The sequence below is a fragment of the Pelobates fuscus genome, chromosome 12, assembly GCF_036172605.1.
Source record: "Pelobates fuscus isolate aPelFus1 chromosome 12, aPelFus1.pri, whole genome shotgun sequence".
NCBI classification, from domain to species: Eukaryota; Metazoa; Chordata; class Amphibia; order Anura; family Pelobatidae; genus Pelobates; species Pelobates fuscus.
Genome location: NC_086328.1, coordinates 140,863,460 through 140,878,362, shown reverse-complemented (window position 1 = coordinate 140,878,362; position 14,903 = coordinate 140,863,460). Strand labels below are relative to the sequence as shown.

The window sequence follows — 14,903 nt, the reverse complement described above, 5'->3', positions numbered from 1 at the left end:
CCAATAAAACAAGCTTACAATGTAGAAGAAGTGGAGTATAGCTGCACTAAAAATTTTTTTGCCAGGTACCAGAATTAAAATGGTGAAGCCGCATTGTACAGGAGATGTATAAAATTAACCCTTGGTTGATATAGCTTTACTCTATGAAGTCACATGTTGAACAAAAACATTGAGTATCTAACTGGAAATTGAAAAATCAAAGCACAATTATAGAAATTAAATTACTAATCAATCTTTGTTATCAAAGGTATCACATGTTACTATAATATCTCATCTAAGGCCAAAAACCATACATAATACTATGACATGTAAAATATTAATTATAAAAGCAGAACTGGTATCCAGGCCACAACAACTCCATTCCTGTAGCAGAAAGTTTAGCTGATAAATAGAAAAATTATACATTTTTTAAAATGTAGTTCCTTATTTATACTTTTAAGACACCTGAGTTCAACCACACTGAGAATTTCAGAAAACCAAGTCCCAATCGTAGATCCTGCAGAAACAGGAAACCTCCTGGCTCTAAAGCAAATACAAATTGTAAGCAACATAACTATCTGCACCTGAATTGTCTTGTGATGCACTAAGTACAGACCAACTATCTGCGTTTCCAATTAATGCTTTCAGGTAGAACAGAATCACACTGCAGCAGGGTTTATTGTTTCTTTAAATAGTGACACATTTGGCAGTAGATACACCAATGTTTGTGTATAAAACAAAACCCAAGTTCAACAGAAGCAAAATCATGCAATAGGCTTGGACATCTTTAATCGCAAGATTAGAAATTTGTGAAAGCCATTCAACATATAGAGAGACTCTCTTACAAAATGACAAAAAACTATCTAGTGACTGATCACTGTGCAACCTCTGCAGACACAACTCAGATAACTTTCTAAATGCATACCATTCCTCAACTTCCTCAAATACTATTAACATAATGTAACTAATAAGGAATCTCTTTGCCCTGCAGCAAAGCATGCAATCATTCAGCACAAATTAGTGTTAAACTTTACCACTTATTCTCCCACCACCTGCTACACACCATGTGCAGCATTACCTCCGTTTCCAACAACACGGTATGATATTCATACTCCTTCTCAATCTACCCATCCTTCTACATGCAGTTACCCCTAACCCAGGGCTGCAAATCCACCAGATTTTCTTGGGCATCTACCGTATCTACACCCTGATGAAAACAAGTGCTCCTTGCTGGATGCAGGAAGGAAATCAATTAACAAATTAAAGTAGTTCATTTTGTATAATTCCTTGATTAGTGTACTGAAGTCCCTCCTGCAGCATATGAATTCTACACACTGCTGGGCAACATGAAGTTATACAATCCAGTAAAACCTGGTGGTTATGACAGCCATCACACCCTTATCACCTTTGTCATCTCTTAGGCTCTCCATCCAACATCATCCCACCTGTCCTCCTGCTATCTACTACCATCAACCCCCTGCTATTTTCTACCACACTCTCCCAATCTGTGTTCTCTAATCACCATCCCACCTATCCCCTGCTATCTACGACCATACGCTTCCAATTTGTGTTCTCTAAGCATCACCCCACCTGTCCCCTGCTATCTATGACCGTACTCTCTAATCACCATTCCCCTGCTATCTACCATACTCTCCCTCCCAGTCTGTGTTCTCTAATCATTATCCCACCTGTCCCCTGCTATCTACGACCGTATGTACTCACTCTGTGTTCTCCAATCATCATCCCACCTGTCCCCCTGCTATCTACTACCATACTCTCCCAGTCTGTGGCGTCATACTTGATTCTGGTCTCACCTTTGAGCCTCACATACAGCATGTTGCCAAATCCTGTAGATTCCATATTAAAAACATAGCCCGCATCCGTCCCTTTCTTGCACCAGATACTACCAAGGAGCTTGTCCATGCTCTAGTAATTTCCCGCATGGATTATGGTAACCCTCTCCTGATTGGTCTTCTCAAAAGCCGTACTGCACCCCTACAGTCCGTAATGAACGCTGCTGCTAGATTGATTTTCCGCTCTAGTCGTCTCTCTCACACCTCACCCCTCTGCCAGTCCTTACATTGGCTTCCTGTATGCTATAGGAGTCAATTCAAGGTACTAACTCACACCTATAAAGCACTGAACAACTCTAGCCCCTCTTATATCTCCTTACAGATCCATAGGTATGTCCCTTCTCGGTCTCTCCGCTCTGCCCGTGACCACCTCCTGTCCGTTGTCCGCACTCGTACGGCCAACTCGCGCTTGCAGGACTTCTCGCGGGCGGCTCCCTTCCTATGGAATAGCCTGCATACTGCCATCAGACTCTCCCCTAGTCTTGCATCCTTTAAGAAGTGCCTTAAAACCCATCTCTTTAGGAAAGCTTATGGCCTCCAAGACTAACCCTTACCTCACATGCCTGTCTCTTGCCCTCTCCTAAAGGGCAGCCCACCTTATTTGATTGCAAATTCCTGTCCTAATGTGTTTTACACCCCACCTCCTATAGAATGTAAGCTCGATTGAGCAGGGTCTTCTTCTACCTATTGTTCCTGTAAGTTTATTTGTAACTGTCCTATTTATAGTTAAATCCCCTCTCATAATATTGTAAAGCGCTACGGAATCTGTTGGCGCTATACAAATGGCAGTAATAATAATAATAATAATCATCCCCCTGCTATCTACTCTCCCAGTCACCATCCCAACTATCCCCTGCTATCTACGACCATACGCTCCCAGTCTGTATTCTCCAATCATCCCACCTGTCCCCCTGCTCTCTACTACTGTACTTGAACAGTCTGTGTTATCTTGTCATCATCCTACCTGTCCCCTGCTATCTACCTCCACACTCTCCCAGTCTGTGTTCTCTAATCACCATCCTACCTGTCCCTTGCTATCTACCTCCACACTCTCCCAGTCTGTGTTCTCTAATCACCATCCTACCTGTCCCTCTGCTATCTACCTCCACACTCTCCCAGTCTGTGTTCTCCAATCACCATCCTACCTGTCCCCCTGCTATCTACCTCCACACTCTCCCAGTCTGTGTTCTCCAATCGCCATCCTACCTGTCTCCCTGCTATCTACCTCCACACTCTCCCAGTCTGTGTTCTCCAATCACCATCCTACCTGTCCCCCTGCTATCTACCTCCACACTCTCCCAGTCTGTGTTCTCCAATCACCATCCTACCTGTCCCCCTGCTATCTACCTCCACACTCTCCCAGTCTGTGTTCTCCAATCGCCATCCTACCTGTCCCCCTGCTATCTACCTCCACACTCTCCCAGTCTGTGTTCTCCAATCACCATCCTACCTGTCCCCCTGCTATCTACCTCCACACTCTCCCAGTCTGTGTTCTCTAATCGCCATCCTACCTGTCCCCCTGCTATCTACCTCCACACTCTCCCAGTCTGTGTTCTCTAAATCGCCATCCTACCTGTCCCTCTGCTATCTACCTCCACACTCTCCCAGTCTGTGTTCTCCAATCACCATCCTACCTGTCCCCTGCTATCTACCTCCACACTCTCCCAGTCTGTGTTCTCCAATCACCATCCTACCTGTCCCCTGCAATCTACCTCCACACTCTCCCAGTCTGTGTTCTCCAATCACCATCCTACCTGTCCCCCTGCTATCTACCTCCACACTCTCCCAGTCTGTGTTCTCCAATCACCATCCTACCTGTCCCCCTGCTATCTACCTCCACACTCTCCCAGTCTGTGTTCTCCAATCACCATCCTACCTGTCCCCCTGCTATCTACCTCCACACTCTCCCAGTCTGTGTTCTCCAATCACCATCCTACCTGTCCCCCTGCTATCTACCTCCACACTCTCCCAGTCTGTGTTCTCCAATCACCATCCTACCTGTCCCCCTGCTATCTACCTCCACACTCTCCCAGTCTGTGTTCTCCAATCACCATCCTACCTGTCCCCCTGCTATCTACCTCCACACTCTCCCAGTCTGTGTTCTCTAATCACCATCCTACCTGTCCCCCTGCTATCTACCTCCACACTCTCCCAGTCTGTGTTCTCCAATCACCAACCTACCTGTCCCCCTGCTATCTACCTCCACATTCTCCCAGTCTGTGTTCTCCAATCACCATCCTACCTGTCCCCCTGCTATCTACCTCCACACTCTCCCAGTCTGTGTTCTCCAATCACCATCCTACCTGCCCCCTGCTATCTACCTCCACACTCTCCCAGTCTGTGTTCTCCAATCACCATCCTACCTGTCCCCCTGCTATCTACCTCCACACTCTCCCAGTCTGTGTTCTCCAATCACCATCCTACCTGTCCCCCTGCTATCTATCTCCACACTCTCCCAGTCTGTGTTCTCCAATCACCATCCTACCTGTCCCCCTGCTATCTCCCTCCACACTCTCCCAGTCTGTGTTCTCCAATCACCATCCTACCTGTCCCCCTGCTATCTACCTCCACATTCTCCCAGTCTGTGTTCTCCAATCACCATCCTACCTGTCCCCCTGCTATCTCCCTCCACACTCTCCCAGTCTGTGTTCTCCAATCACCATCCTACCTGTCCCCCTGCTATCTATCTCCACACTCTCCCAGTCTGTGTTCTCCAATCACCATCCTACCTGTCCCCCTGCTATCTCCCTCCACACTCTCCCAGTCTGTGTTCTCCAATCACCATCCTACCTGTCCCCCTGCTATCTACCTCCACACTCTCCCAGTCTGTGTTCTCCAATCACCATCCTACCTGCCCCCTGCTATCTACCTCCACACTCTCCCAGTCTGTGTTCTCCAATCACCATCCTACCTGTCCCCCTGCTATCTACCTCCACACTCTCCCAGTCTGTGTTCTCCAATCGCCATCCTACCTGTCCCCCTGCTATCTACCTCCACACTCTCCCAGTCTGTGTTCTCCAATCACCATCCTACCTGCCCCCTGCTATCTACCTCCACACTCTCCCAGTCTGTGTTCTCCAATCACCAACCTACCTGTCCCCCTGCTATCTACCTCCACACTCTCCCAGTCTGTGTTCTCCAATCACCAACCTACCTGTCCCCCTGCTATCTACCTCCACACTCTCCCAGTCTGTGTTCTCCAATCACCAACCTACCTGTCCCCCTGCTATCTACCTCCACATTCTCCCAGTCTGTGTTCTCCAATCACCATCCTGCCTGTCCCCCTGCTATCTACCTCCACACTCTCCCAGTCTGTGTTCTCCAATCACCATCCTACCTGCCCCCCTGCTATCTACCTCCACACTCTCCCAGTCTGTGTTCTCCAATCACCATCCTACCTGTCCCCCTGCTATCTACCTCCACACTCTCCCAGTCTGTCTCCCTCCAGCCCCCGCTCCCCCCTGGGTACATGTCCCCCTCCCTCCCCGGCCGGATCTCTCCGTCTCACCCCATGAGCCACTCCATGTCTGCCGCCTCCTCCGGCTCAGCTCATCCTCGGTGTCTGTCGGTCTCTCTCTCCCGCTCCCCGGCTTCAGCTCCGGGTCCGGCGGAAGTAAACACAGCACCGCCCGCAGCACGCACACTTCCTGGTATGACGTCACCGCGCCGGGCGGCTGTCAGCGAGCGAAGCATCATGGGAGACGGAGTTCTGAGAGTCACGTGATCTTCCCCTGGGACCCCCCCCCCCCTTTACATGTGCTATTCACTAAAGGGAGAGATTATACGAATCCTGGCCGGGTTATTCACTAAAGGGAGAGATTATACGAATCCTGGCCGGGTTATTCACTAAAGGGAGAGATTATACGAATCCTGGCCGGGTTATTCACTAAAGGGAGAGATTATACGAATCCTGGCCGGGCTATTCACTAAAGGGAGAGATTATACGAATCCTGGCCGGGTTATTAACTAAAGGGAGAGATTATACGAATCCTGGCCGGGTTATTCACTAAAGGGAGAGATTATACGAATCCCGGCCGGGCTATTCACTAAAGGGAGAGATTATACGAATCCTGGCCGGGCTATTCACTAAAGGGAGAGATTATACGAATCCTGGCCGGGTTATTAACTAAAGGGAGAGATTATACGAATCCTGGCCGGGTTATTAACTAAAGGGAGAGATTATACGAATCCTGGCCGGGTTATTCACTAAAGGGAGAGATTATACGAATCCTGGCCGGGTTATTCACTAAAGGGAGAGATTATACGAATCCTGGCCGGGCTATTCACTAACCGGCGAGATTATACGAATCCTGGCCGGGCTATTCACTAAAGGGAGAGATTATACGAATCCTGGCCGGGTTATTCACTAAAGGGAGAGATTATACGAATCCTGGCCGGGTTATTCACTAACCGGCGAGATTATACGAATCCTGGCCGGGTTATTCACTAAAGGGAGAGATTATACGAATCCTGGCCGGGTTATTCACTAAAGGGAGAGATTATACGAATCCTGGCCGGGCTATTCACTAAAGGGAGAGATTATACGAATCCTGGCCGGGCTATTCACTAACCGGCGAGATTATACGAATCCTGGCCGGGCTATTCACTAAAGGGAGAGATTATACGAATCCTGGCCGGGCTATTCACTAAAGGGAGAGATTATACGAATCCTGGCCGGGCTATTCACTAAAGGGAGAGATTATACGAATCCTGGCCGGGTTATTAACTAAGGGGAGAGATTATACGAATCCTGGCCGGGTTATTCACTAAAGGGAGAGATTATACGAATCCTGGCCGGGTTATTCACTAAGGGGAGAGATTATACGAATCCTGGCCGGGCTATTCACTAAGGGGAGAGATTATACGAATCCTGGCCGGGCTATTCACTAAGGGGAGAGATTATACGAATCCTGGCCGGGCTATTCACTAAAGGGAGAGATTATACGAATCCTGGCCGGGTTATTCACTAAAGGGAGAGATTATACGAATCCTGGCCGGGCTATTCACTAAAGGGAGAGATTATACGAATCCTGGCCGGGTTATTCACTAAAGGGAGAGATTATACGAATCCTGGCCGGGTTATTCACTAAAGGGAGAGATTATACGAATCCTGGCCGGGCTATTCACTAAAGGGAGAGATTATACGAATCCTGGCCGGGCTATTCACTAACCGGCGAGATTATACGAATCCTGGCCGGGCTATTCACTAAAGGGAGAGATTATACGAATCCTGGCCGGGTTATTCACTAAAGGGAGAGATTATACGAATCCTGGCCGGGTTATTCACTAACCGGCGAGATTATACGAATCCTGGCCGGGTTATTCACTAAAGGGAGAGATTATACGAATCCTGGCCGGGTTATTCACTAAAGGGAGAGATTATACGAATCCTGGCCGGGCTATTCACTAAAGGGAGAGATTATACGAATCCTGGCCGGGCTATTCACTAACCGGCGAGATTATACGAATCCTGGCCGGGCTATTCACTAAAGGGAGAGATTATACGAATCCTGGCCGGGCTATTCACTAAAGGGAGAGATTATACGAATCCTGGCCGGGCTATTCACTAAAGGGAGAGATTATACGAATCCTGGCCGGGTTATTAACTAAGGGGAGAGATTATACGAATCCTGGCCGGGTTATTCACTAAAGGGAGAGATTATACGAATCCTGGCCGGGTTATTCACTAAGGGGAGAGATTATACGAATCCTGGCCGGGCTATTCACTAAGGGGAGAGATTATACGAATCCTGGCCGGGCTATTCACTAAGGGGAGAGATTATACGAATCCTGGCCGGGCTATTCACTAAAGGGAGAGATTATACGAATCCTGGCCGGGTTATTCACTAAAGGGAGAGATTATACGAATCCTGGCCGGGCTATTCACTAAAGGGAGAGATTATACGAATCCTGGCCGGGTTATTCACTAAAGGGAGAGATTATACGAATCCTGGCCGGGCTATTCACTAAGGGGAGAGATTATACGAATCCTGGCCGGGCTATTCACTAAGGGGAGAGATTATACGAATCCTGGCCGGGCTATTCACTAAGGGGAGAGATTATACGAATCCTGGCCGGGCTATTCACTAAAGGGAGAGATTATACGAATCCTGGCCGGGTTATTCACTAAAGGGAGAGATTATACGAATCCTGGCCGGGCTATTCACTAAAGGGAGAGATTATACGAATCCTGGCCGGGCTATTCACTAAAGGGAGAGATTATACGAATCCTGGCCGGGCTATTCACTAAAGGGAGAGATTATACGAATCATGGCCGGGTTATTAACTAAGGGGAGAGATTATACGAATCCTGGCCGGGTTATTCACTAAAGGGAGAGATTATACGAATCCTGGCCGGGTTATTCACTAAGGGGAGAGATTATACGAATCCTGGCCGGGCTATTCACTAAGGGGAGAGATTATACGAATCCTGGCCGGGCTATTCACTAAGGGGAGAGATTATACGAATCCTGGCCGGGCTATTCACTAAAGGGAGAGATTATACGAATCCTGGCCGGGTTATTCACTAAAGGGAGAGATTATACGAATCCTGGCCGGGCTATTCACTAAAGGGAGAGATTATACGAATCCTGGCCGGGTTATTCACTAAAGGGAGAGATTATACGAATCCTGGCCGGGCTCTTCACTAACCGGCGAGATTATACGAATCCTGGCCGGGCTATTCACTAAAGGGAGAGATTATACGAATCCTGGCCGGGTTATTCACTAAAGGGAGAGATTATACGAATCCTGGCCGGGCTATTCACTAAAGGGAGAGATTATACGAATCCTGGCCGGGTTATTCACTAAGGGGAGAGATTATACGAATCCTGGCCGGGCTATTCACTAAAGGGAGAGATTATACGAATCCTGGCCGGGTTATTCACTAACCGGCGAGATTATACGAATCCTGGCCGGGTTATTCACTAAAGGGAGAGATTATACGAATCCTGGCCGGGTTATTCACTAAAGGGAGAGATTATACGAATCCTGGCCGGGCTATTCACTAAAGGGAGAGATTATACGAATCCTGGCCGGGCTATTCACTAACCGGCGAGATTATACGAATCCTGGCCGGGCTATTCACTAAAGGGAGAGATTATACGAATCCTGGCCGGGTTATTCACTAAGGGGAGAGATTATACGAATCCTGGCCGGGCTATTCACTAAGGGGAGAGATTATACGAATCCTGGCCGGGCTATTCACTAAAGGGAGAGATTATACGAATCCTGGCCGGGTTATTAACTAAGGGGAGAGATTATACGAATCCTGGCCGGGTTATTCACTAAGGGGAGAGATTATACGAATCCTGGCCGGGCTATTCACTAAGGGGAGAGATTATACGAATCCTGGCCGGGTTATTAACTAAAGGGAGAGATTATACGAATCCTGGCCGGGTTATTAACTAAGGGGAGAGATTATACGAATCCTGGCCGGGCTATTCACTAAAGGGAGAGATTATACGAATCCTGGCCGGGTTATTCACTAAGGGGAGAGATTATACGAATCCTGGCCGGGCTATTCACTAAGGGGAGAGATTATACGAATCCTGGCCGGGTTATTCACTAAGGGGAGAGATTATACGAATCCTGGCCGGGTTATTCACTAAGGGGAGAGATTATACGAATCCTGGCCGGGCTATTCACTAAGGGGAGAGATTATACGAATCCTGGCCGGGTTATTAACTAAAGGGAGAGATTATACGAATCCTGGCCGGGCTATTCACTAAAGGGAGAGATTATACGAATCCTGGCCGGGCTATTCACTAAAGGGAGAGATTATACGAATCCTGGCCGGGCTATTCACTAAAGGGAGAGATTATACGAATCCTGGCCGGGCTATTCACTAAAGGGAGAGATTATACGAATCCTGGCCGGGCTATTCACTAAAGGGAGAGATTATACGAATCCTGGCCGGACTATTCACTAAAGGGAGAGATTATACGAATCCTGGCCGGGCTATTCACTAAAGGGAGAGATTATACGAATCCTGGCCGGGTTATTAACTAAAGGGAGAGATTATACGAATCCTGGCCGGGCTATTCACTAACCGGCGAGATTATACGAATCCTGGCCGGGCTATTCACTAAAGGGAGAGATTATACGAATCCTGGCCGGGCTATTCACTAAAGGGAGAGATTATACGAATCCTGGCCGGGTTATTCACTAACCGGCCAGATTATACGAATCCTGGCCAGGCTAATCACTAAAGGGAGAGATTATACGAATCCTGGCCGGGCTATTCACTAAAGGGAGAGATTATACGAATCCTGGCCGGGCTATTCACTAAAGGGAGAGATTATACGAATCCTGGCCGGGTTATTAACTAAAGGGAGAGATTATACGAATCCTGGCCGGGCTATTCACTAACCGGCGAGATTATACGAATCCTGGCCGGGCTATTCACTAAAGGGAGAGATTATACGAATCCTGGCCGGGCTATTCACTAACCGGCGAGATTATACGAATCCTGGCCGGGCTATTCACTAAGGGGAGAGATTATACGAATCCTGGCCGGGTTATTCACTAAAGGGAGAGATTATACGAATCCTGGCCGGGTTATTCACTAAAGGGAGAGATTATACGAATCCTGGCCGGGCTATTCACTAAAGGGAGATATTATACGAATCCTGGCCGGGCTATTCACTAAAGGGAGAGATTATACGAATCCTGGCCGGGTTATTTACTAAAGGGAGAGATTATACGAATCCTGGCCGGGCTATTCACTAACCAGCGAGATTATACGAATCCTGGCCGGGCTATTCACTAAAGGGAGAGATTATACGAATCCTGGCCGGGCTATTCACTAACCGGCGAGATAATACGAATCCTGGCCGGGCTATTCACTAAAGGGAGAGATTATACGAATCCTGGCCGGGTTATTCACTAAAGGGAGAGATTATACGAATCCTGGCCGGGCTATTCACTAACCGGCGAGATTATACGAATCCTGGCCGGGCTATTCACTAAAGGGAGAGATTATACGAATCCTGGCCGGGCTATTCACTAAAGGGAGAGATTATACGAATCCTGGCCGGGTTATTCACTAAAGGGAGAGATTATACGAATCCTGGCCGGGCTATTCACTAACCGGCGAGATTATACGAATCCTGGCCGGGCTATTCACTAAAGGGAGAGATTATACGAATCCTGGCCGGGCTATTCACTAACCGGCGAGATAATACGAATCCTGGCCGGGCTATTCACTAAAGGGAGAGATTATACGAATCCTGGCCGGGTTATTCACTAAAGGGAGAGATTATACGAATCCTGGCCGGGCTATTCACTAACCGGCGAGATTATACGAATCCTGGCCGGGCTATTCACTAAAGGGAGAGATTATACGAATCCTGGCCGGGCTATTCACTAACTGGCGAGATAATACGAATCCTGGCCGGGCTATTCACTAAAGGGAGAGATTATACGAATCCTGGCCGGGTTATTCACTAAAGGGAGAGATTATACGAATCCTGGCCGGGCTATTCACTAAAGGGAGAGATTATACGAATCCTGGCCGGGCTATTCACTAAAGGGAGAGATTATACGAATCCTGGCCGGGCTATTCACTAACCGGCGAGATTATACGAATCCTGGCCTTTTTATTTACTAACCGGCGAGATTATACGAATCCTGGCCGGGCTATTCACTAACCGGCGAGATTATACGAATCCTGGCCGGGCTATTCACTAACCGGCGAGATTATACGAATCCTGGCCGGGTTATTAACTAAAGGGAGAGATTATACGAATCCTGGCCGGGCTATTCACTAACCGGCGAGATTATACGAATCCTGGCCGGGCTATTCACTAAAGGGAGAGATTATACGAATCCTGGCCGGGCTATTCACTAAAGGGAGAGATTATACGAATCCTGGCCGGGCTATTCACTAACCGGCGAGATTATACGAATCCTGGCCGGGTTATTTACTAAAGGGAGAGATTATACGAATCCTGGCCGGGCTATTCACTAACCGGCGAGATTATACGAATCCTGGCCGGGCTATTCACTAACCGGCGAGATTATACGAATCCTGGCCGGGTTATTAACTAAAGGGAGAGATTATACGAATCCTGGCCGGGCTATTCACTAACCGGCGAGATTATACGAATCCTGGCCGGGCTATTCACTAAAGGGAGAGATTATACGAATCCTGGCCGGGCTATTCACTAAAGGGAGAGATTATACGAATCCTGGCCGGGCCATTCACTAACCGGCGAGATTATACGAATCCTGGCCGGGTTATTCACTAAAGGGAGAGATTATACGAATCCTGGCCGGGCTATTCACTAACCGGCGCGATTATATGAATCCTGGCCGGGCTATTCACTAAAGGGAGAGATTATTCGAATCCTGGCCGGGCTATTCACTAAAGGGAGAGATTATACGAATCCTGGCCGGGCTATTCACTAAAGGGAGAGATTATACGAATCCTGGCCGGGCTATTCACTAAAGGGAGAGATTATACGAATCCTGGCCGGGCTATTCACTAAAGGGAGAGATTATACGAATCCTGGCCGGGTTATTCACTAAAGGGAGAGATTATACGAATCCTGGCCGGGCTATTCACTAAGGGGAGAGATTATACAAATCCTGGCCGGGTTATTCACTAAAGGGAGAGATTATACGAATCCTGGCCGGGCTATTCACTAAAGGGAGATATTATACGAATCCTGGCCGGGCTATTCACTAAAGGGAGAGATTATACGAATCCTGGCCGGGTTATTCACTAAAGGGAGAGATTATACGAATCCTGGCCGGGCTATTCACTAACCGGCGAGATTATACGATTCCTGGCCGGGCTATTCGCTAAGGGGAGAGATTATACGAATCCTGGCCGGGTTATTCACTAAGGGGAGAGATTATACGAATCCTGGCCGGGCTATTCACTAAGGGGAGAGATTATACGAATCCTGGCCGGGTTATTAACTAAAGGGAGAGATTATACGAATCCTGGCCGGGCTATTCACTAAAGGGAGAGATTATACGAATCCTGGCCGGGCTATTCACTAAAGGGAGAGATTATACGAATCCTGGCCGGGCTATTCACTAAGGGGAGAGATTATACGAATCCTGGCCGGGCTATTCACTAACCGGCGAGATTATACGAATCCTGGCCGGGCTATTCGCTAAGGGGAGAGATTATACGAATCCTGGCCGGGTTATTCACTAAGGGGAGAGATTATACGAATCCTGGCCGGGCTATTCACTAAGGGGAGAGATTATACGAATCCTGGCCGGGTTATTAACTAAAGGGAGAGATTATACGAATCCTGGCCGGGCTATTCACTAAAGGGAGAGATTATACGAATCCTGGCCGGGCTATTCACTAAAGGGAGAGATTATACGAATCCTGGCCGGGCTATTCACTAAAGGGAGAGATTATACGAATCCTGGCCGGTCTATTCACTAAAGGGAGAGATTATACGAATCCTGGCCAGGCTATTCACTAAAGGGAGAGATTATACGAATCCTGGCCGGGCTATTCACTAAAGGGAGAGATTATACGAATCCTGGCCGGGTTATTAACTAAAGGGAGAGATTATACGAATCCTGGCCGGGTTATTAACTAAAGGGAGAGATTATACGAATCCTGGCCGGGCTATTCACTAACCGGCGAGATTATACGAATCCTGGCCGGGCTATTCTCTAAAGGGAGAGATTATACGAATCCTGGCCGGGCTATTCACTAAAGGGAGAGATTATACGAATCCTGGCCGGGTTATTCACTAACCGGCGAGATTATACGAATCCTGGCCAGGCTATTCACTAAAGGGAGAGATTATACGAATCCTGGCCGGGCTATTCACTAAAGGGAGAGATTATACGAATCCTGGCCGGGCTATTCACTAAAGGGAGAGATTATACGAATCATATAATAGCCCGGCCAGGATTCGTATAATCTCTCCCTTTAGTGAATAGCCCGGCCAGGATTCGTATAATCTCTCCCTTTAGTGAATATGTTGTCGTTATCAAAATGAATAGATCAGCACATCGCACACTCTGTCATTCCAACTGTACTGTGTAAACTGCGCAGAACTCCCTGATATGTTATCGTTATCAGAATGAATAGATCAGCACATCGCACACTCTGTCATTCCAACTGTACTGTGTAAACTGCGCAGAACTCCCTGATATGTTATCGTTATCAGAATGAATAGATCAGCACATCGCACCCTCTGTCATTCCAACTGTACTGTGTAAACTGCGCAGAACTCCCTGATATGTTATCGTTATCAGAATGAATAGATCAGCACATCGCACACTCTGTCATTCCAACTGTACTGTGTAAACTGCGCAGAACTCCCTGATATGTTATCGTTATCAGAATGAATAGATCAGCACATCGCACCCTCTGTCATTCCAACTGTACTGTGTAAACTGCGCAGAACTCCCGGATATGTTATCGTTATCAGAATGAATAGATCAACACATCGCACACTCTGTCATTCCAACTGTACTGTGTAAACTGGGCAGAACTCCCGGATATGTTATCGTTATCAGAATGAATAGATCAGCACATCGCACACTCTGTCATTCCAACTGTACTGTGTAAACTGCGCAGAACTCCCTGATATGTTATCGTTATCAGAATTAATAGATCAGCACATCGCACACTCTGTCATTCCAACTGTACTGTGTAAACTGGGCAGAACTCCCTGATATGTTATCGTTATCAGAATGAATAGATCAGCACATCGCACACTCTGTCATTCCAACTGTACTGTGTAAACTGCGCAGAACTCCCTGATATGTTATCGTTATCAGAATGAATGGATCAGCACATCGCACCCTCTGTCATTCCAACTGTACTGTGTAAACTGCGCAGAACTCCCTGATATGTTATCGTTATCAGAATGAATAGATCAGCACATCGCACACTCTGTCATTCCAACTGTACTGTGTAAACTGCGCAGAACTCCCTGATATGTTATCGTTATCAGAATGAATAGATCAGCACATCGCACCCTCTGTCATTCCAACTGTACTGTGTAAACTGCGCAGAACTCCCGGATATGTTATCGTTATCAGAATGAATAGATCAGCACATCGCACACTCTGTCATTCCAACTG

General features: G+C 47.5%; 1 protein-coding gene across 1 annotated transcript in view; it reads right to left on the bottom strand.

Annotated features, from left to right (window-relative positions):
- MOB2 (MOB kinase activator 2) overlaps positions 1-5,490 on the bottom strand; it is a 40,971-nt gene extending 35,481 nt beyond the window's left edge. Inside the window, exon 1 of the mRNA XM_063438357.1 lies at positions 5,341-5,490. Coding sequence (XP_063294427.1) covers positions 5,341-5,357 — 17 coding nt within the window. The 5' untranslated portion in view covers positions 5,358-5,490. The remainder of the gene's footprint in view (positions 1-5,340) is intronic.
- Between the last annotated feature and the right edge of the window lie 9,413 nt (positions 5,491-14,903).